This window comes from Genypterus blacodes, unplaced genomic scaffold (assembly GCF_046128005.1).
Source record: "Genypterus blacodes isolate CSIRO-AG114 ecotype Tasmania unplaced genomic scaffold, CSIRO-AGI_Gbla_v1 ptg000044l_1, whole genome shotgun sequence".
Lineage (NCBI taxonomy): Eukaryota > Metazoa > Chordata > Actinopteri > Ophidiiformes > Ophidiidae > Genypterus > Genypterus blacodes.
Window position 1 is genome coordinate 5,398,032 of NW_027466857.1, and position 23,195 is coordinate 5,421,226.

General features: G+C 40.6%; 1 protein-coding gene across 3 annotated transcripts in view; it reads left to right on the forward strand.

The window, feature by feature from the left end:
- ctbp1 (C-terminal binding protein 1) overlaps nt 1–8,007 on the forward strand; it is a 23,029-nt gene extending 15,022 nt beyond the window's left edge. For 2 of the 3 annotated variants that reach the window (XM_076149201.1, XM_076149200.1), the window contains exons 3-11: nt 392–536; nt 1,133–1,236; nt 1,661–1,763; nt 2,154–2,278; nt 2,722–2,811; nt 3,370–3,500; nt 3,924–4,051; nt 4,531–4,645; nt 5,315–8,007. In XM_076149201.1, coding sequence (XP_076005316.1) covers nt 392–536; nt 1,133–1,236; nt 1,661–1,763; nt 2,154–2,278; nt 2,722–2,811; nt 3,370–3,500; nt 3,924–4,051; nt 4,531–4,645; nt 5,315–5,510 — 1,137 coding nt within the window. In that variant the 3' untranslated portion in view covers nt 5,511–8,007. Of the gene's footprint in view, nt 1–391; nt 537–1,132; nt 1,237–1,660; nt 1,764–2,153; nt 2,279–2,721; nt 2,812–3,369; nt 3,501–3,923; nt 4,052–4,530; nt 4,689–5,314 lie in introns of all 3 variants that reach the window. The other variant, XM_076149202.1, reaches the window with a different exon arrangement.
- Nucleotides 8,008–23,195: the final 15,188 nt, after the last annotated feature.

Here is a 23,195-nt window from a genome sequence, read left to right on the forward strand (position 1 = left end):
ATTAGAAAAGAAGAGATGAGAAATGACGGTGACATGTCCAGAAAAGACCTTAACCAAGAACTAAGACCATTTTCATGACAAACAACACATAGGTACACACCTACACTCTATGTGTAACCTATCGTTCCGATGACTACGTTATTGATTTCCATTTTCTCAATTTCGTTTAGGGGTCTTTTTTTTAAACCTTTGCAATACACTGTTCACACTGAGTGAAAACAGGCTGTTTTACAGAGGTTTCTGAAAAGTTTCATACATATGGCACGCTCTGTTCTGATTTTCACTGATCGCTCGCTCGAACTGGCAACTACTATATAACACTATAAACAACAAGCATAATATTTTCCGTTGAAATATCTAACTCAGGTGTGTCTGTGTGTGTGTGCTCTAGGTGCTGAATGAAGCTGTAGGAGCCCTGATGTACCACACCATCACTCTGATGAGAGAAGATCTAGAGAAGTTTAAAGCTCTGCGCATCATAGTCCGCATAGGCAGCGGCTATGACAACATTGATATCAAATCTGCCGGGGAACTGGGTGAGAACAGACACACAGACACTCAGACACACACACACACAGCAAACTCAGAACATGTGGCGCTCATACTGTGCTGCTTCAGTGCGATATTGTCAACACTGTTCTTAACACTGTAAGGGGTGTTGAGAACGTGACACCAAATTCATCTGAGCGTCTCAGGTAGATCATGTGCTCCAGTTTCCAATACTGATAATATTCCAATAATATAATGATGCCAAATAATATCAATGTGTGCTCAATACGGCTGGAGCTATTTCAAGTGAGCCACCATGTATTCTATGTTTATGGATAATTTTGAACTCCTGCTAAACATGTGTTAAAAAGCCTAAGCCTTAGTATCAACAAGCTATTAATACATCAACCATCCGACCAACCGACCATAGTTTTATTGGTTTTATATCTTCCTTCAGCAAGAGGTTCTGCCATTTGCAACAAGACAGCGGTTAGCATTGAAAACTGCTGACATACAGTATCTTCAGCCTGCAGTTCGCCACCAAAATAGCTTCTTTCCTTTTTTTTTTTCTTAACCAAACTCCATGTCTCTCCTCGGGTAACCCAGGAAGCTGCTAATCTTTATCTGCCGTTTGGCCCAACAGGCATTGCTGTATGTAATATGCCAGCAGCCTCGGTGGAGGAGACGGCTGACTCCACACTGTGCCACATCCTCACCTTGTACCGACGCACCACCTGGCTGCACCAGGTTAGTGGCCCGCAATTGGACATAAATGGGGCTGAAAAGAATGAGACAGAACACAATGGTGGCTATAAGAGCACAATGAACTGGATCTAATCAGATATCACAATTTTAGAGGAGTCATTTTTACACATTTTCTTGAGAATGGTTAATCTAAAATAAAAAATATTGATGTAATATTTAGAAGGTACAGAAGAACAATTAGTTCATTCATTAGGAATTAGTTTGAGTACAAATCATGATTTAAAATGAAATAAATGTAAAATTATAAGCAGTGCCAACATTGACCCAAATTTATATTTTTGCTTTAAGTGAGCAGATATGACAATAATTTAATATGTTTAATGGACTGAATCGTATTGATTGTAAAGTTTATGTTGACTCTGATGCATAGTGCATGTATTAACAAATTCATTGTTGTTGATGTCAGGCCCTGCGAGAGGGCACACGGGTCCAGAGTGTGGAGCAGATACGAGAGGTGGCCTCAGGAGCAGCGAGAATCAGAGGAGAGACACTAGGACTCATAGGGCTTGGTGTGTTTAACACACAAACACACACACATGCACACACTGGACTGGTCAATCCATTATTCTTGAGGTTGTTAGCGGGGGAGTAATTTCTTCTTTCTAGTTGTATTCATCAAGCATTTTTCTATCGCCTTCAATTTCTCTTTGGGCAGTTTTGTCCTTAGCTCTGTTAAATTGGCTTCCCATGGAGTTACTGCCAATACCAAAGAAGAGGATTAATAAGAAGCAGCATGCAAATATTCTCCCTGCTCCGTCTGTGAATATGGATCAGAAATGTGTCACTAGAGCATTATGTCATTTGTAAAAGGCATAAGGAACAAGAATATGTTGGCCATTTGCTTCCATTGTCACGTGTATTTATTTGTGCAATGCATGTGTGTGTGTGTGTGTTTGTAGGTCGTGTGGGCCAGGCCGTAGCTCTGCGAGCCAAGGCCTTTGGCTTCAATGTGATTTTCTATGACCCCTATTTGGCTGATGGTGTAGAAAGATCCCTGGGTCTACAAAGGGTCACCACACTACAGGTAGCCCCCCCATACCCACACACACCCACACACTCAATCTGGTGCTATGCATACAGAGGATATTGGTCTATGAAACAAAACTACCAAGCAGCCCTTCCATACCTGTACTAAATTCAAAATGTGCCTTGGTTTAGAAAGTTGTGTCAGAAATTCAAAAAGAAAATGAGGTCATAAAGTAAAAATATGAATTCCAATCCTTTGAAGCGTCTCTAACAAAACTACTGAATAGAGTTCAGTAGACTCACAAAGGATCTGAAATAAGGGTGATTTGACTGGAAATAAAGAAGAGAGACATGTATTTATCTATATTACACACATTTTTCTGTTTCACACTACATCTCAGCATGCAGCTACTTTAAAGTTGGGAGCAGTTGTATAGTGCAAAGAAGGAATTTGGCTCAGCATTCATCCTTTGCACCTCTGTCTGTCTGTCTGTCTGTCAGGACCTGCTCTTCCACTCGGACTGCGTCTCTCTGCACTGCAGCCTGAACGAACACAACCACCATCTGATCAACGACTTCACTATCAAACAGGTAGCAAGGCGACAGCACACGCACGCACACACACACACACACACACACACACACACACTGTATCAGCATATACACATTCATTCACCCACTTGATGATTTATTTATTCCTACATCAACTGCAAAATCACTTGGCTATAAATATTAAAGAGGCAAATACCCGGGGAAGCCCACAGGCTCCATACAGATGAGTGAGTCTCTCTGGTGCTTGCAGAGCATATAATGACACTCTCAGGAGCTCCATCTATCCTCCTATTCATTCCTACAACACGACCCCAAGCCAATCTTCATCACCAAGAAGCTGAATCCTTCCTCCTGAAACTTGGGTGTAATAATGATGTAATTGGAGGAGGGCATGTGAAAAGAGAATTTCCCACAGCCAATCAATAAATAAATACTGATATTTAATATTAATGATGAAGTTTACCATGGAAAACTGCACCAGGAGCAGAGTAGATAGGATGCATTATTCAAGATTTGAAGGGTGACAAGTACAGTCAAATCTCTGTTTTTCTTTTGTCCAAATTGATCAAAGTGAATCATTCCCTGTGTGTGTTAAAGATGCGACAGGGGGCTTTCTTGGTGAACACGGCCAGGGGAGGTTTGGTGGATGAGAAGGCTCTGGCTCAGGCGCTGAAGGAGGGGAGGATACGTGGGGCTGCTCTAGATGTTCACGAGACGGAACCGTTCAGGTAACACTCTCGCCGCACACATGCAGTGTAAAGTTGTGACAGGAGGAGCTGTTAATTAGAATTGTCAGTGATAATTATCACACTGAAGGAGGCACGTGTCTCTGTGAGTGGAGACAGAAATACATACATGCGCTGTGAATATTGAAACTATAACACAGCATTTAAATATGCAAAAGGAACAAGTAAGAATAAAATGTTAAGTAGAAAATCTAGATCCATCAATCGACTACTTTACTTACCAAGAATAAATAGGAGTTCTCGAATTTTACCGTCTTGTATTTCATAATTTAGATAAAATATTCATCAATATCCCATAGATCATGGCTTACAATTTCAGTTGAAGGTGTTGCAACGAAGTGTGTGTGTGTATGTGTGTGTGTGTGTGTGTGTGTGTGCGCGTGCGTGCGTGCGTGCGTGTCTCAGCTTCAGCCAGGGCCCGTTGAAGGATGCCCCCAATCTGATCTGTACCCCACACGCTGCCTGGTATAGTGAGCAGGCATCGCTGGAGATGAGAGAGGAGGCCGCCAGGGAGATCAGAAGGGCTATCACAGGTAGAACGCATACACACACACACACACACCCACACGCTGACGGCAAACATTACCGCACATACAAACAGTCACTACACCAAGAGGAGATATTTTCAAGAGTCTCGAGTGCTGTCAAGTACCACCCATACTTCCTGTTCTTTAGTCGAGCGATGGTTAAAAAAAAGCCTTTCACTGTAAAAGCCTTTTTTTCTGAACACCCATCTTTCTGTCTGCTCTTCTCTTTCCTTCCTCTTGTGGTTTACTGATTGGTCTTTCTTGGATGGCCTATTTATTGTTCGTATAGACTATGCTAGAGTCCCGGCCAACTGTATGTAACGAAAAGTGGGTCGGAGGAAAAAAAAAGTGATCATACCTGCAAACATGGTGCAATAAAAGCAAAATGTAGAACACTACGTTATAATGTATTATTGACTTGGCTTTTGTCCTCTCTCTCTCTCTCTCTCTCTCTCTCTCTCTGTTTATGTGTGTCTTTCTTTCAGGACGTATCCCAGACAGTTTGAAAAACTGTGTGAATAAGGAGTTCCTCACACAGACAAATCACTGGGCAGGAGTAGACCCAGCTACTGTCCACCCTGAGCTGAATGGGGCTTATCGGTAATATGTTGCACCTAACAGTGCTTCTAGGTTTAACAATCAGGTTAATACCCTTAAAATTTGCAAAATCTGTTGGAAAAGTACAGATGATATCAGTTTTATTTTTATTTTTCAGACAGCATGTGTAGGATATGACTGCCTCGTTTTACGGCCAACTGCTGAGCAATCCTGCACATATATATGATATAAGAGCTGATACAGAGCCAGAACATCAATCCACAGACACACAGTTGAGTAAACGGTGTCACCATATGTCAGACCTGTTGTAACGTAATAAAGCAATAATGCATCGATCAGATCAGCGGGGTCAGCGTGAGCCGACCTCAGAGCTGATGTAACAACGCGGTGGGGTAAACCTCGCCAGCCTTCACCAATATATCATATGGCACAATAGCAAAAGCAAAGATGTGAAGGCACAGCTGTCACGGACACCTTTCCAAATGGGCAGGATCAATATTGGGGCCAATCACGTGTACATCTTCAGGAGGAGTGCACTTGTGCATTGGCATGATGCAAGAAAATAACGATAATATCAGCTTAGGCCTTTTCTTTGTGACATAGCAGACGACACGCCTCTATAGTGCAGGATAACATTGTTTTAGTGTTTTTGCAGTTTCCGTTCGACTTTGACTCTGTCTTCTTCATCCATCTCCCTGCCTCTCCTCCAAGGTACCCCCCAGGAGTAGTGAACCTGCCAACTGGTGGCCTCCCACCACCCGTTGAAGGCATCGTGCCCAGCGCTGTGCCCATTACACACACCCTTCCGCCTGCTGTCGCACACCCTCCACACGCGCCATCCCCCGGACAAAACACAGTCAAGCCACCAGAGGGCGACAGAGAGCAACACCCGAATGACCAGCTGTAGCCAAACCAAGAGACACAAGACACACACGCTTTGCCTGTGTTGTCTGGCGACCAAAGGAGGTCCCCATGACAAACAGTGCCATAGCGATAACCCCCTAGCGACAAGATGCCATTAGACAGGTTCACAGAGCGTCAGATCGACAGGTTGAAGTCCCAGTAACAAACCATTCACAACTTACCGGCAAATTGGTTCCCAGCAGCCAGTTTAAACTCCAAAGAAGAAGAGGATGATGATGTTGATGTTGATGTAGAAGACCCCATAAATGGATGGACTGTAAAGGCTAAGGTGTGAAAGTTGATCTTCACAAAACAAATATACTCAAATTACAACCTATTTCTCTGTTTGAATAAAAAAAGAAAGAAATAATAACTGTCTTAATTCGGAAGGGAAACATATCAAATCAAATCCTGCTGTCGTAGACTGTAGTTTGTCCAAAGTTAGAAGGGCGGGTTTCATGTCGTTCTATTTTATCTGTGTGTTTTCCTTAGTTTGATGTACGAGCAAAAGTAGTAGGTTATGAAATGAATGTAACCTGTCTGTGTACAGTTTTTAGACTTGCGGCAAGAAGTAACTGATATTTGTATTCCAGTCTTAAGAAAAACATAGGTCATGTGATCTTTCAATGTAGCCAAACTGGTTCAAGAAGTAATACAATATCAGTTTTTTTATGTGTCCCCAAATTAACAAGCCCCCAAAAAGAGGCAGCTTTTTGCACACCGTCTCAGGAAATTAAGTTTCCGCAGTTGGTATATTATTTTGAAAGAATTTGTTTTAAAAGTCCTTTTAATGCCACTTAGTGCTTTTGTTTTTCTACCTGCTTGCCTTTTTTCTGTGTGTCGTCACATTAGATAAAGAACTTTAATGCAAGTTAAAGTTGATCTAATGTTTGCTTTTGTTTGTTATGTTTATAGGGGCATGTGAGTTTGCTCTTGGGACTTGTGTAAATGTTGCCAAGTTTGACCCAAATCAAGGGTTTGTGGGGGGCAAAGGCTGCGTTGTGGTGGCAAAATGGTACGCTTGGCTGGGGCGTCTTTGTCCATCAACCTGATGTTTAATTACAATGTGCAGTGGTTACGTTGTTTACTGTGAAACACAAAGCTGGTTGGCCATGAGGTGATGCATAATCTGGGCTTGTGAAATGCTCTCAGAAAAGTTGTGTTTGTCGTTTTCTATTGAACTCTAACAATTTCTTCCAGTGTTACAGAAAATGTCCAAATCATAAAGCAGAAACAAATGATTCATCAGCACGCTGCTGCTGCTGCTGCTTCAAGCTAAATCAGTATTTACCGTTAACCTTGGTGATGTCAACAACATGCAATTGTTTTTGTTCAAGTAACAAGCTGTGGCTCCATACAAAACCTGAAAGACATCATATATGCACAATAATCTAGCATGGCAGAATGTACTGATTTCTAGCAGCAAACAAGTGATAGTATTGTCTGGTATCCCTTTAACATTTAACACCAGTCCTTGCCGAGTGCGCCGTTTTCGCTGCCCTCTGTGGCCCCCGTGTCTATGTGTACATATGGTGTTCTGCCTGCTTGTGTCAATGTGACTTGGTTGTATCGGTGTCTAAAATGCAGCTACGGTGAGAGAGGGGATAGAATTCTCCACAAGGCATCTTCACCTGAGCGCTAAAATGCACAACTGAACACTGTGGAAAAACAAAGCTAGAGCTGAGGAAGCTTTATTTGTGTTGGTAAATTCTGTATTTACTGGCTACATTCCCGCAGAGCAAACTGTAGCCTGCTGATATTGTCATGTCAGTGGTGAAATATCTAGAAATTCTCTCTACCAACTCCAGTACTTCTTGTTCCATGTGTTGTTGTGGTTGGCAGACGAGCTAAGTGATGGTGCTTTCTGGATCCCCTTCTACCAGCAGCTGAGTAGTAAAAACAGTTCACTGTTGCCTACCCGGTCTTCTTCATGGTGAGGTAGTAAGCGTAGCAATCAGGGATGGAAATTTCACTAGCCGTCGGTGAGTATTTTGCAGTCCCGTGCTCGTGCTGAGATCTCACTGGCATGAAGCTGAACGGGGAAAAGATGAGATGGTACCGAGGTCAGAATATCGCTGTGCCCCCAAATCCTTTCAGAATGCACATTTTGAGCAATTGTTGCTTGTTGAGCAAACTGTGGAGGCCTCCTATCAACATGAGTAGGAGGATAACCTTGCTAATATGTGCATTACTTGCAGAGCAACTAAATATAAACTGTGAGCATTCCACATTCAAACCAATCGGTGCCACAAGCAAAAACAACAAGCTTTGAAAATGTCCCAGTGCTCCTTGAAATTCCATCCCTGGTAGTAACACACAGTCCACTGTTGCCTACCTTGGTCCCCTTTATGGTAAAGTAGTAGGTGTAGCAATATACAGTATACATATTCTATATTCTACGGTAAATATTATTTTTGGTCAAAACTGACAACCTGACAAAGATATGTTTGTGACTGTATGCATTTGTATGAATTATTTTAAAAGGAAATAAACTGTGGAAAGGTGATGTTTGTGTCTTGTTTCATGCCGGACATTGAGGCTGTTAAGGATTTGTTAGAAGTGTGAAGGACATTTCTACTTATAATCATCACTTTTACAGCGAGTTTGAGTCATGATGTTTCATATTCTGGATTTGCTCTAAGTATTCTAAAGGTGGTTGTATTCATTATCTCTGAGTAAGAAGTTATGGGTTGATTCCACTAGGTGTCACTAGAACAGCTGCAAACAGAAAAGAGTCACAAGAGCCAACAGCAGCAACTGAGTCTGAAGGGAGTCTGCTTCTTGAATCTACTCTCCTTTTCAATCTATCTGTTAAATACATATCCATCTCTTGTTATCTTTGAGACAGTTTTGTGGTTGTAAACATTTCATTTTTTGGTCGAGCGGCACTGCCCAGTCAAGCACAGGATGCGCATTGAGTTATTGACCGTTCATGCAAGAAACTCGGTGTCATCAAATCCGCATTGCATACACAGTGAAATAATATGAAATGCAAAACATAGGAGGTCCACGTAACCATGAAGAAATAACCATGGATTATTACACTTTTATGGTTTAGTTAGTGGCGTTTGTTGTCTTTCAGCAAGGGATCAAAACCAATACAGATAATATGTACGTAGTATATAATAGTAATCCTGTTGGACTGAGTGAGGGCTCACAACTCCATTTCCGTTTTACTTAGGAATTCTCCCTTGTGGATATTTGCACTGCACGAAATCAGTTGGTTTTATTCTGAGTGTGCTGAGCAAATGGCAAATGGTATGTACAGCACAAACGTCAGACAGAATATGGTGTATGCTGCTCCACAGTGAAATGGGTTTGCACCAGCAAACTCACCTACATGTGCACAGTGGACTTTGTAGATAGATGCATGCCCTCTTTCCTATAAATATCTATAGCAATAGCAATTATTACATCTCTTCACACAAGAATACAATAACATAGGCTATCAATTACATTATTATTTCTGTTTTGAGACCTAACAATTCACAGAAATGGCTTATTATAACGGCGATTTATCATTTCTAGAAGCAAGAGTCCACTTTATTATTCTACTGTCTTTGTGTATGGGAGTCATGACAACAAATGAACCACCTGCACCTTCTTTCTGACGTCAAACGTGAAGAAATCTCACTAACCCTCTCTTTATCTTTCTTCTCATATTCCCCTTTCTTTGCTCCCTTAATACCTCCAAATCTCTCAATTTCCTTCTCTTTTTCTGTCCATTTGCCTCTTTCCTCGGTCTCCCTCTGGTTCATTTATTCACAGTTGCAGTCACTAAACACGTTCTCCAACAGCTGGAAACTCAAGATGGTTTAATCTAAACCTCAGGAGTCGGGACGGGAACCAGATGCCGTGAAAAAAAGGGAAAAAGGCAGAGGGCATATTTGAATCAGCTTGCATGGAGAGCTGCAAAGGGCACTGTGCAGGGAGAACGACATATTTTCATGAGGCTGCTGGAGCTTTCAGGGCAGAAATAAACATCTGCTCAAACCACAAGGCCAAAGTGTCAACACCAACTATCAAATCTAAATACATGTGATGGAGAAATCATCTGCATACAACACCTGAATCAGCTCTGTAACGTCACATCTTCCAGTCGTATAGACACGAGCTGAGAGATGTTGAAGGAAACTTTGAGCAAAGAAAAGTGTATGACTAACGACCTCCACACCCTCAGGAAAAATCATTGAGCTGCCCTTAGGCAAGGCAACTAACATTAATCCATATTACAACATAGTCTTATAATGCAGAGAGTGGAGAGTGGCGCTTTTTTCCCCTCGTTAAAGCTCTGGCAACTTGACAAGTCGGTCTAAGTCATGAAATGAACACAACCCTGTAGGTTTTTGGTGACCTGCAAGAGGTCAGTGGGTCAAATATTTCACCATGCTACTGATTTTTTAAAAGCAGAACCAGAGTCTAAGAGAGGCCTTCAAATTGTCAACCTATGGAGCTGATCTACATTATGGAGTAAAAAGGGGTTGATGGGAAAAACCTCAGGTCAGTGAATACCGTGCAGCAGCAGTTTAATAATAGCTGGATTTGCAATTGAAGACGTTTCACCACTCATCCAGGCAGCTTCCTTGGGTCTGAACCAGTGGTTGGCAGTATTCTTGAGTCATTCATGCCATGGGTCAGGTGACTCGTTGGATAAAACGGGCACCAGGTCAGACTCAGTGACTCATGGCATGGACTCCCACGTGACGTTGAATGAGTGGGAAATTGTGTAGTTGCCCAGACCAGCCTGGTTGCCTTGAATTAGTACTTCTATATATTACACATGCAGACTAACTAACTTTCTAACTAACTAAATAAAGCCTTAGTGAACTTTGTGAAAACTTTTTTGTGTCAATTTGTGCCTTTCCTAATAATGTTACCGCGTGTTTTTGCAACAATAAAACACACCAGCACCCACTGTAGGCTCACTGGGTCAGTCAGAGACACAACAGTCCGGCTGTCTGTGGCTGCAAGTCCATTGCATGGGTTTAAATTGGTAAAAACAAACCAATGTATCCAGCGAAAAGTTGTCAACACTGAAGAGAATCTCCCTTGTACTGCATTCAGAGAGTGCTTCACATCACTGTTGCACAAAGATTTCCCAAGATGAGACATAATTTGGACTATGACACTTGAACTAAGCACTTCAATGAGTAACTGTGGGTGGAGTGCTACAGGGTATGTGAAAGGCCAGCAAACATTCAAAGTATCTGGCTCAGTGGTCATTATTCAGAAAATGTTTGACCGCTGAATGCCATGTTTGACCAATCAGAATTGAGCCGTAAAACAAACATGCTAAATTAAACAGGCAACTGTATAAACAACATATTTGAGAGCAGCACTGCTATCTCTACAACCAGCCAGCGGTTTATTGAGCCTCCCAATGTTGCAGCTGGGGGTTAAACACTCTGCTTGGGGAGTGTCGGCGATACATATCTGCACAATGTCTACAAACGTAACCATAAAGAAACCATTAAGAAAAATCGTTGCTCACTGCAGCTGCTAGCAATTCAGTGAAAGGCACCAAGACATTTTTCTGTGAAGATGTCAAACAATCAACAAGAGGCCGGTTCGAACTTTCAGACCACATGCTTAGATTGCTTCTGTCATGTCCATTCCTCTGCTTTCCTTGTCATGTCACGTCCGAATTTGTCCACTCTGTTCAAAGAGTGTCTGTGACAAAGAAAGCGTTTCAGCGTGCATGTGGTGGGTCCAGGGTTACTCTGGTGAATTGGCTAGATGATTGACAGGGAGGAAATGGTTGAGTTTTTCACTTCCTCCTCTGCCGCAGCTCTTCTCATCTTTCCTCTTCTCTCCCACCTCTCACTAATCTCTCTACTTTTTCTGCTTTCTATTGCATTCTTTTTTCTTCTCTTCCGCGCTCAATAAAAACAAAGCACATTATCCTCGAAAATGCTGGGGGAATACAGTGGCTGCTTTAACATTGAGGAGGTGAGACCGTGCCCTCCTGCTGAGATGAGCTCCCCGCAACAGGCAGGATTTCCATCAGCAATTGTGCCTGCGGCGGGTTTTAGTGTCCAATGGGTCCACATGCTGTTTCATAGGGCGTTTCCATCCTGCCAAGAAAAATGTCTGGAGGCTAATAAACACCACACATGCGCTTGTAAATGTTGGCTGCTTAAAAAGGTGCCAACTCCATTGGCTGCTTTGGCAGGTCACCACCATTCTTCCAATTTGCCCTCCATATTCAATCCATTTATCATTTTGTACAGTGATTATTGGCTGCAGTTGTAGCACACGTGTTGCAAATGTGTTGTGATACAACAGCCAAGCTACATCACTGAAGTCCATTGTTGAATGCCAATAGACAATGGGAGTTTCTTGGAAGTTCACATAACTTTTTGCTGGAGACACCCTGGAGATACTGGACAGGGGGGCTGTTGGACTTTGTGCCTTGACAAATGATGTTTTATTTGAGAAGATAAATTGGGTGGCTGAAATTTATATGCTCTCACCACAGTCTTCTGCCCTAACGCCAAACACCAAGGGTTTTGTTGCATTTGAATAGCTGATCCAACAACTGTGGTTTTTCGGCAGAAAGGATCGTCTCTCACTCCAGAAATCGGTCTGGAGTATAAATGTTAGCTCAGGCCTGATGGGTTTGGTTAGACTCATATAATGTTGAAAGAGAGATTGGAATAATTTATATGAAAAATAAACAGACAGCTGGATGGAGCCAGAACTCCTGGAGAAACTGCAATGGAATCAAAGACTTCTCTACTAAAAAATGATGGATTTTAGGGTCTAAGATGCAGCATATTAAATATCAGTGAGGTAAACCTATGCCTTTTTTTATCCTTCTGTTTACATTTTTCAGCTGGAGTCCCGGTCACGTTTTCACATTTCGCCCTCAACGTGTTAGTATGACTGTGTTTGTGTGTGTTTTCCCGAGTTTATGAAGGTGGTGACCCAGTTTCTGCAGCCTGGTTTCAGGGGTTTTCTGGGGTTTATTTCAGCCCACATGTGTCTGAGATGGGAGGAGCTGATGGCTGACAGATGCCATGTGCCTCACAAAAACGCATACACATGCATGCCATAGGGGTAAGGTTTCGGTCATGTTTACCTATCAAGATTTCAATGTAAGGTTCCAGATGGAACACATTTAATCTGGTCAGCCTGATGGTGGCGCTATGTTTGGGCTTATAACTTCTACACTGCCTTCTACTTACTGAAGCTTAGTTTGTTTGTAAAGACACACGCACAAACACGTACTATGTTCAACATTCACCCATCAAAATCACCATCTATCATCATTACCATCCAGACTTCCAAGTTTGATATGGAGGAACTGAGCAGAAATCAAACCACAGCCATGGCTTCAGATGAGTACAATTCTTTGATGTATGGCTGTCTGTACTTAACTGTCAATATCACCACTGGTGTCGAAACATCTCAATTTCTTTTCGGTTTGCCTCCGCAGTTCACATCTGCATGCAAACATCTTGTGGTTAGCTCTCCAAAATAAATGTATTTCAGGTTTAAGTTTAGAGAATATCTACCCCTCTGGGACTGATCGAGTGGGATCAGTTTTGTATCAGGACTACTTGTGTTTTCTCAGGATTAATTGATGTTACCAGCAGATGTCTGAAAATCGTATGTTTGGCTTTTGAAGCCTGAACTTGGGATTACTTTCTTCCACAATTTAAATCATCCAGAAAGAAAAAAATATATAATAGGCAACAACCAGTGGTGTTGACTAAAAGTTCTCTACGCTTTGACATCAATTAGACGTATTTCATAATTCCTCAATTCATCTAGTTCTTCCACTCTTCCAAGTTTATAGTGGTAAATGTTTGATCCAGAATTTATACATTCTGAACAGATCATGGCTTCAAAAGACATTCGGCGTTCACATTACATACATACGATTTAACCCATAGCTGAAAATGAGACCCTGTTTTCATAGACCTTCTTTGTCTCCCAAAAGAAAACCCTCCCAAACCTTGTTCAGCTTAATCTGATCCTGGCCAGGATTTTTCCAAGAAACATTTAACCATCTGCAGAAGCCGCTAGCATTGTGTTGAAACCAAGAGAAGTTTTTTTCAAAGAATAAGTGGACTGCAAATTCAGATCACATGGCAGTACTTCCATTTCATCATAGACAGAATAATGATAGCCTTTTCTCTGACAGTGGTTACTGAGGGAGGAGAGAGTGTCACAGGTTTACCTCAGCACCCTTTGAACCAATAGTGTTTTGTTACCTACCTACATAGATACGTACTGTATGTTTCCATATACAGTAGGTATCTATGTTCTTCCACAAAACTATGATTCTAATTAAGATAAAAAAGTTTTACTCATTCCTAGTAAGAGATTTGTACCTTTTAAATAACATTTCGCAGTTTAAATTGTAACATTCTGTCCCACCAAAATGCAGCGCCACTCAGTGGACAGTCTGAGTTACGGTCTTTACATCAGCAAACCTGGAAAGCCCCTCAATCATCGCCGTGTTCCTGTTCTTTTTTTCCCCAATTCCTGTTCATAGTGATATCGGGTCCACTCCATCTTAAGTAAGGTAAAAATTACTTTTCTAATCTATACAACCAGATCTAGTGCTATACTGTATCATTACAGTAGCGCTAGATCCTAATTCCTCACCTCATTTGGATAGTAAAGAACATGTTATGCAAGTGAAAAATAAATGGCTTCAGGTTTTATCATGACGTAGAATATGGCAGAACCCTGACACTCAGATGAATCTTTCACTCCAGGCACTTTCAGTAATAGAGAACAAAAGGCTTAAAACCAGATGTCATAACAAAAACTTCCAGCATTAGGTGCAAATTCAGGAGACAGTTGGGTGAGGTTAGGTATCTACTCTCGTGATAAGCCAAGTTAGGTCAAAGTCATGCTTATAATTACAGAGGGAAAGCATCTGTTATGTGTAATCATTCAAACACATCTGACTGTGCTATGAGGCTGTTTGTTTCTTTGTTGTTCGGTCGCCATAACTGTAGTATTAAAAACATCTCAAAGTCAGCTGAATTCAAGTACAGTGGAGAGCAAAAGTTGAGGTTACAGCAACATTTAGTCACGAGCAGACACTTAATTTCAAGGAGGAAGGAGTGATTAATTTGGACTCCTGTCATACAGATAATAAATACTGACAGATTCAAATGATTGTTTGAACACACACACTAAAGCAATTATCTAGCCTGTAGTCCACTTGAACTTCTCTGAATCATATTTCCTTGTATTGTTGTTACTTGTTTCACATTTGTCTTTAGATGGGTTCGGTTTCATAGAGACAAAAATGTCAAGCAAACCAAAAACAAACTCAAAATCGATGTGGTAATACCTGCTCATTGCACATAGGTCAGAAATTTAGGGGGGTGGAGAATCAGAGAGCAAAACTGACACATATTCTAGTTGAAATAATTAACCAAGCAAAACTGTGCCTGTAGAATGCAGAATTTGAATGTCACTTCACAACGTGCTAACTTAAAACATGTTTATCTGTTCCAATGTTTTCATGGCATCTATTTGATTTGCTAAGTTCATTAATGGTGTTGTCACTCAATGTTATCTACGCACATCCTGGCCTCTCTGAAATTGCATTTCAACTTGTATTTACCTCACCACTACCAGGGAGGAAGAATCGACACACCATCTACTGAGTAGTTGGAGAACTCTTGGTAAGAATATCTCCCACGAAAGACACGCCCCCTTCAGAAGGTTGTCAATTGGTTTCTAAGGGACATGTTGAAGTGCACCAGCAGTTTCACGGTCATCTGCAGTAGCTATCGCCCTCACAGCGCCTGTCCTCACTTCAGATGTTGCAGTTTCATTCCATAGTGTAATGGATTCACTGCAGGCCTGGTTTACTAATACAGCTGGATGATGTGACTATGAAGAAGTACAACATGTGGACAAGTATGCAACATACAGCAGGCTTAATCAAAGCCTACTTTTTCCACAAATAGGATAATGCTGATGGTCCAAAACGATGTGAAAATGCATAGTTTTCAGTTAAATAACTTGACTACTTAGTGCCACCCCCCCTCCCTTTTGGACGACAGTGCCTAATACCTCAAAAAAGCAATGGAAAATCCTGACTCAAGACTTTGGTTGTGACTAGACTAAGAACACCTGCTCATAATGCCCCCCAGTTTATAATAATAATACAAACCTAATATTCACATCTTAAGAGTCCAATCAAAAAAAAACTAAAGCTTTTGCTAATTCCAGTTATGTTATTGTTTGCTATGGAAGATTAATGTTTAAAATTGTACAAACAATATGTTTAAGTGGACATGCCTATGTCTGGCTGACAACAGTAAACACGTAAGTGTGTTTATTTGTAAATATGTGCACACACCATAGTTTTTAATTTGACATTGTAACTTTGTTCCCTTATTTAAGTCCCAGTACGGTACGACAGACAGAGAGAGATAGAGATAGACGGACAGAAGGAGTGTCTCTTCTCCCTCAATTATCCCCCTCAGCTGTCAGATGTATGGTTAGTTGTTCTCACATCCGTCATCATTATTTCATTAAAAGAGAAACCTGAGAGAGACGCCGGCTGGCGAGGCCATCCAGACAGAATACAGTGCGGTAACTGCTCACACCTATAAAAACAAAGTGTGAACCTCATTACCCAGTCAGAGGCATACAGGAAACCAAGGGTAGGAAGTGATGGATGATAGTATTATAGTAATCTAATTAAAAATAATAACTCATATCTTACTGTAATCTTATAAAAAAAAAAATGAATAAACAAAGAAATAGTACTTCATAATGTTACAATGCTATACTATAGCTATGCAAATCTTTATGATACACAATATGAGGTTAAGAGGAGAGCAAGACCTGTAGTGGTATAGAACAGCCAAACTATAGTGTTAACTCATGAGCAGTCTATCAGTATGTTAACACTTTGATTAAACTCTGATTAAAGCAATAGATTTTTTTCAAATGTCATGTGTAAAATCTTATCGGTATATATCAAAGTATGCTTACTCTGAGTAACACACTGGGATTATCAATTCTAAATTGATGTAATTAAGACATGTTAACGTCATAGCTGGAGTAAGGGCATTTCTATCTTACTCAAAAGTAATTATTACTAAAAAGCATTTCCACTTCATAGACATCAAGAAACCCCTGCACACAAATTTTCTCTTTCCCTGAGCAATATTCATATGCCCATTACACTCATATATGCATTAACGACAAAGCAAAGCACTTGTGAAGTTTTTCACTCCCTCATTTTCAAACAGCTATTTTTGTTCTCTGAGGGAAGTTAAGATGTTTCTGTAAGTCATTAAACCTTCAACAGTTTCACTCTCACACCAGTGTTCCATGAAAAAGACATTAGGGCTCAAATATTGGTATTTTTGTGGTTGTAAATTCCCTCAGCAGTGGTGGTTGCTTCTCAGTTCACCTTTGTGCCACCCAGGCTACACACTGACGTTCCAGGCAACCTATTGGTGACATGATATTCTGCAGTCTCTGCTTTTGCCACACATCATCTCATTGCTGCTACTGTTAAATTATCAAGTGTAATACATTGAAGTCATGACATTTGTGATCTACTGTTTATTATGCTGTATGTGTGTCGTACTGCACACACAGCTTATCATATTATCTCTCCACCAATCCCACTCCTTTCATTTTATTGCACTTGGCCGCATTAGATATTCAGATATTGAGTTGCATTTGCTTTGGTACGATCCATGTATGAACCGGTTCAAGGATAAAAAATCTTTCTTCAAGCTGTCTAAACCCTCCATGACTGAGGGCGATTTATTGGTTAAACTCAGTACGATATCATCTTTCATCAGCAGTCACCTGGCCAGCTAGTTTCATGGGAAGAGCAGGTGCTCCTAGTATTTTTCTGCATTTGATGTAGAACTCTCTTCTTAAGCATGGTTTCTGGGCAGGAGAACGGTATTTCTAACTGTTCCTCAGAGAGGGACAGTAAATCCCTAAACAGAGAAGGACACCAGGAACACAAGATAATCCTCTATGCTGACTAACTGAAAGCCAATAGGGCGCGTGAGTGTGTGTATGTGAGACTCAATAGGCCTCATTCATCAACCATGCATACAAACTGATTTCTTCTTACCATTAAGGATAAACACAAATTTTACAAAAACTGTGGCGTATTAGAATATGCTTGTAACATTTCTACTATTTCTTCTAATACTTCTTCTTATATCTCCCAAACAGACAGTGTATAATGTCCCCATTGTGCAGATGGTGTCTAGAATTCCAATTCACCTCGTCTAATATTATGAGTGCATTGCAGTGCATGTGCATGAAACTATATAAAAGTCACTGTTACATTTGCATAGTACCGTATCCAGTGTTAACTACGATCATTCAACAGCCAATCAATCTGGTTCAAATTTACACATCTAACTGAGTCAGCCAATCCACTATAAAGCATCACTGCCCATGTGCTGTTACATAACATTTCTCTCCTGTGGAAATGTTGCATATTCACTTTTGGCTTTTGCTTCATTTTCATTTTGACTTAAAAGCTGACATCATCCCAAATGTTCTGAGGGAGGGATATGACCTTTAAGTCTGTGGAAACCATTCAAGGTCTATTGTAGAATTTCTTAAACCCATTGGCGTCGCCTGAAAGATGAGAATTGGTTTCCTTAACTTCTGCACTGCAAAACCCATCTTGACAAGTCATTTAGCGCAGTGTTGAGTTTTTAAATCTTGTTTGTCTTAAGGTAACTGAAGCACAATCTAAGGAGCGACATACTGTAATTATGTTTCCAGAGGAAATGTGATTATTGCAGTAATTCTTAAGTGATCAATTAATGCGATATCTTTAGAATGATATGATATTCATCATTCATCATCTTCACCAAGGTTTAAGTCTCAATATTTGAATAAATGACACATTAAGATGGAGGCTTAGAGTGAAAAGTATACGTCTGTGGAGATTCAATGTTTTCTTTTAAGTGCAGCACTAGACTAATATCCTCCCTTGTCTCTCAATTTCCAAACTATTAGTAACTCAGCTGAATCCATGCCTGACAGTGGGATGGACTTCTGTTCAACAGATTTAGCTTCCCCTTCTTCACTGAACAATTCTCCAACAATCACAAGTCAAAGGACAAAAGAAACTGCACTGTTTTCCATTTGTGGGGTTCCTCAATATTGATTGAATTTGCTGTTTCATTTCCTAATGTGGGGAAAGATCAAGGTGCATGTGTTCTCATTTGTTTCTGGTTATTTATTAAATTTGGCAATTTTATTTTATGTTATTTTCATGAAAATATGAAGAATATTAACAAATGCCAGATGTTTGATATCATTCTGACCAATGTTACATCTCTACTGGCATTTTTCCACTGCTAGTAATCCTACTTGAGCTGTGTAGAGCCGTACCAAACCAGACAAGCTCTATCAAACAATCAAAGCATTTTAAAATAGCCATTTCAAAGCAGGACCATATCTTTTAAATCATGATCTTTCATTCTGGTGTCCCTGGACATCCTCTACAATCCAGATGTGGGACTCTATTTATCACACATTTGTAACTTATGTCTGCCATAATGTCTTGGCACCACTTTTTTCAATTCCCTTGTCGTTTGTTATGATGCAGTGTTTGAGCCAATCAGTGCATCACATCACATCTGAACACATCCCTGTTGAGAGTGGAGACCGGCACGCCTCAGCCCTGCAGGGCCAGAAACCTACTGTGCAGATCTGCATTTGTAAAAAGTCTGATCTCACCTCGTCTTCATTTCCAGTAAACGTTATTATGTAAATTCTAGTTATGTAACTATGTCACAACGACCCTGACATTGGTTTAGTCTAGCAAAAAGGATATTGGAATTGATCAGGTTGGAGATTTATGTTGACCACGAAGTCTCAATCCTCTTCCTAGTATTCCATCATCAAAAGCCTGGAAAAGCTTTCACTTAGTAGTCCCTGATGATTTTACAGTACAGGTACACGAGAACATGACAGAATAACAACTTCCCATCCATCTATAGAATAAATGGAAAAGTAGAGTGATCTAACAGGTATGGGTGTGTGTGTGTGTTCTACACTGCTCCTTCTCCAACTCGGGTAAAGGTGATGTGACACTGAGTGCTGCATTATGTAATGCGGTCACTAATTTGCATGTAAATCTTTTTTACATTTGTAGAATTCATTTCACTGCTGCAAACTAGCAAGTAATAAATCAAGATTCCATGACATGACATGCATGTTTGAAATATAAAACATCTTATTCCAGCAATATTACATTAGATAAGGCTTTTAAAATGACGCGGTTAGATGTGAGGGCAAAGACAAATGCTAGATGTGCTCCGTTCCATGGTCAGAAAGGAGTTAACAACAGAATGAGCATTTGTTTCAAGGCCTTTGCAAAACTTATGAAGCAACACTTAATCAGCAAAATGCAGAAAATGAATGCGCATCTTGAAAGCCTAATATTGCGTCACATTATTCAAAGAAGATGTGTCGACTTCAAATGACTGAACAGCATATTGATTTGATTCACTATGGTAATCAAAGTGTAGCTGTAGCTGCCTAACCATGCATACCTTAACACTCTCAGGTTCCAGATCAATTAATAGATTGCATTGTAGTTCATCCAGTTTGTGACCGGCGCTAAACCACTTCTTGATGGAATGTCGTTGCCGTTGTTTTGGTCCTTACACTAATGCAGTTGCTGTGTTCAGAGCAGCCCAAATGCAGGGGGGGACTAATTCAACCAGAAAGTCAAAACGCCAAAAGTGAGGTTTGCTTTGTTTAATTCTACCCTCACGGCTGTTCATGATTTTGATTGCATATCTAATGGTTTCCGCCTGGCCAATCAGAGTTGGAAGAGCCAATCTATTGCAATTTGATTCAATGAAAACAAACATGGTGAATTTGACAGGCTGAAGATTCGGTAGTGCATCTGAGGACGACATCTGTGCTGTATTTACTTGGAAGACTGCTATCTTGTCCAGGGGAATAAAGGAACAAATTAACTCCCTGACACTGATTTTTCAGGTCAGTATGACGGTTTTCAGACACAAGGGACAGATAGCGTGTGTCCATTTCCTTTATATCTGTTTGGAAGATTTATACTGAAATGTATTGGATCCAGTAACACTAGTGTTGTTGAGATATACAAGCTGCAAAAACAATATCCAATGCAATTTTGAGTTTCTGAGTTCATTTTTCACAAACATTTGGTTCTGATGGCCAATGCAGACCACATCTAGCCAGCCAGGTACAGCTACATGGCAAGCACGTAATCACTCCCTCTGTAGACTTATACCCATCACAAACCAATTATTTCCGACATAACAGCTTTTCAGCAACAGAAATGGCTGCAAATATCACCATTGGCAAACAATGAGATGCTTTTTATTGGATTTTTGCAGAAGTGGTTTGTAAATTGGAAATATTTCACTTTCGAAAAGCTTTGATGGAATGGACTAGATTTGTGTTCTACATTCCAGCCAATGAATCCATTAGGTTTCCTGCTTAGCACTGTAAACATCTGCATTGTAGCTTTGTTCTTAACAGCAAGATTTCAGCTTGGCTTGATGTTAATAATTAGCCTCAATTCTCAAACCTGCATTCAATCATTTGGAGCAGACACCAAGGCCTCCTTTGACGTCTGAACTCTGATGGTTTTACCATATCACGTTCAGAAAAAGCAGTGCCATCCAACTCTACTCCTTCAGTTAGATAATCAGAATACATAATACAACTTAAATGTAAAACAAACTAAATAGTTTCATAATCTGATAACAATAATGTGTAATAATAGATAACAAGTCTTTCTTTAATTCCATTGGTAACTCTCCGGTACTTTGGGAAACATATATATATGTTTGGTATATTGGTTTTATTTTTACATTGAAGCACATGTGCTGGTATAGATCCAGTAGTGCACATTATGGGAAAGTCATTGTTGGCAGTATTTCGCACTGATGCTTTCATCTGCCCAGAGAGGTAAAGACATTCACCAGGACTGTGTGTGTTTTTCATTACGGTGACAGCAATGTGGCCTGTAACTAATAACAGGTATCATCCACAGCAATCATGTGTCATTGATCAATAATCACGTGTCCCTCGTATTTTAGACATATGCTTGCAAAATCAAGAAATCTAATGAAAAATACATGAATGAAATGTTACATGAACAAAATTCAAGGAGCAGTGATGAAGTCAGACAGAGAGGGAGTGTGTGCATGCGCATGCGTTTGCAAAAAAAGAAAGGTGAAGGACCAATTACTGGTTTAAGTAGGCTTATAACTAATTATTGTATTATTATTAATATTAGGAGTTAGCAATGGCCTGGATGATAAAGCATGAGGGTTGTGATTGGGATGTTACCCATTTACATCTTGGATTGAAGAAGAAAAATGAACACAAGTTTCCACTCCCTGCATAACCAAGACATATTAGTTCTACTGTTCCAGTGGAGCAGGTCCAGTGAAGCTGAGATCAAAGTTAGACAGGAGAGATCTCAGATGATCTCAGCAGGTTGTTAGTGAAAAGGAAGCAGACCTGCCTTCTGACATCTCCCAGGATAAATATCCAAGAGTCCAATAAAAACCCCAAGGTTCAACATTTGTACTTGTTATGAAGGGACTTTGCAAGGTGTGCAGATTAGTCCATACTTGAGCTTCCCACCTATGGAAATGCATCCGGTAAAACAAACCCATAGATCCTGGACCTCCCTGCTTAACTGTCACTGCTACTCTCTGCATCATTTGGATGGGATTTCCATGATGTTCCATCCAGACGTGTCAACACACACATGGTGATAATAGACACCACCTTCAGCACTGTGTTTGCTCCTGTGGAAATAGATTTTGGCACATTTGCAACCTAACAAACGTGTCAAGACCCAAGTGCCATATATCACAGGAAAACTTTGAATAGTGAAACCTGTGCTGAAGCGAAAAGACTACCGTGCTGGAAAACGTATCTCTCATTTCATGTTTTTTTTTCTTCCGTTTTTCCTTTTTTGTGGTGTAGAGGTACTGTAAATCATGTCCTTTATACCTCCGGCCGGGGGTTCACTGAATCACCACAGAGTGGGAGGAGAGCATGATGGGAAAAACATGATGGGATCTCACTTCAGAAAGGGAGGCAGAAAGGGAGCAAAGGAGAATAAGGGGCTATGTAGGAGGCAGGCAGGCAGCTGTCTTCAGTCAGTGAAGCAGAGACGGAGATAGTAGGGGGTAAAGTATTAGGACAGACAGATTGAGACAGATAGAAGCATATGAAGACAAATGGATGGAATATCAGGCTCCCAATTCCAGTTATGTTACTACCAAGGAACAAGCAAGGCTTAGACCAATGCCACTATAATAAAATAACATAAAAAATAGTACTTACATAGGAAAGGCAGACAGTCCTCAGAGCAAAAACTTCACTTTTAGGGCTGTATTTTGTTCATTTCAGATTCATTTAAATTTGTATTGGTAGAACATATTCATTGATGTCATGGCAGTGAGCGGTCATACAAATTTCCATATGCTTCCTTTGTCTCACCCCCTCCTTTTTCTTCGTTTTAAGATGACCCCAATAACAACAAAACAGCTGAAGGATGCAGCGATAAGGACGTTAAATGTTTTCATGCATTTTACAGATGGACTGCTAAGTTTGCCAATATGAATCTCCAACTAAGCCGGGACGGATATACTAAACGGCCCCCAAATCGCCCCCAGAGCTGTTAAATTTGGCTTCC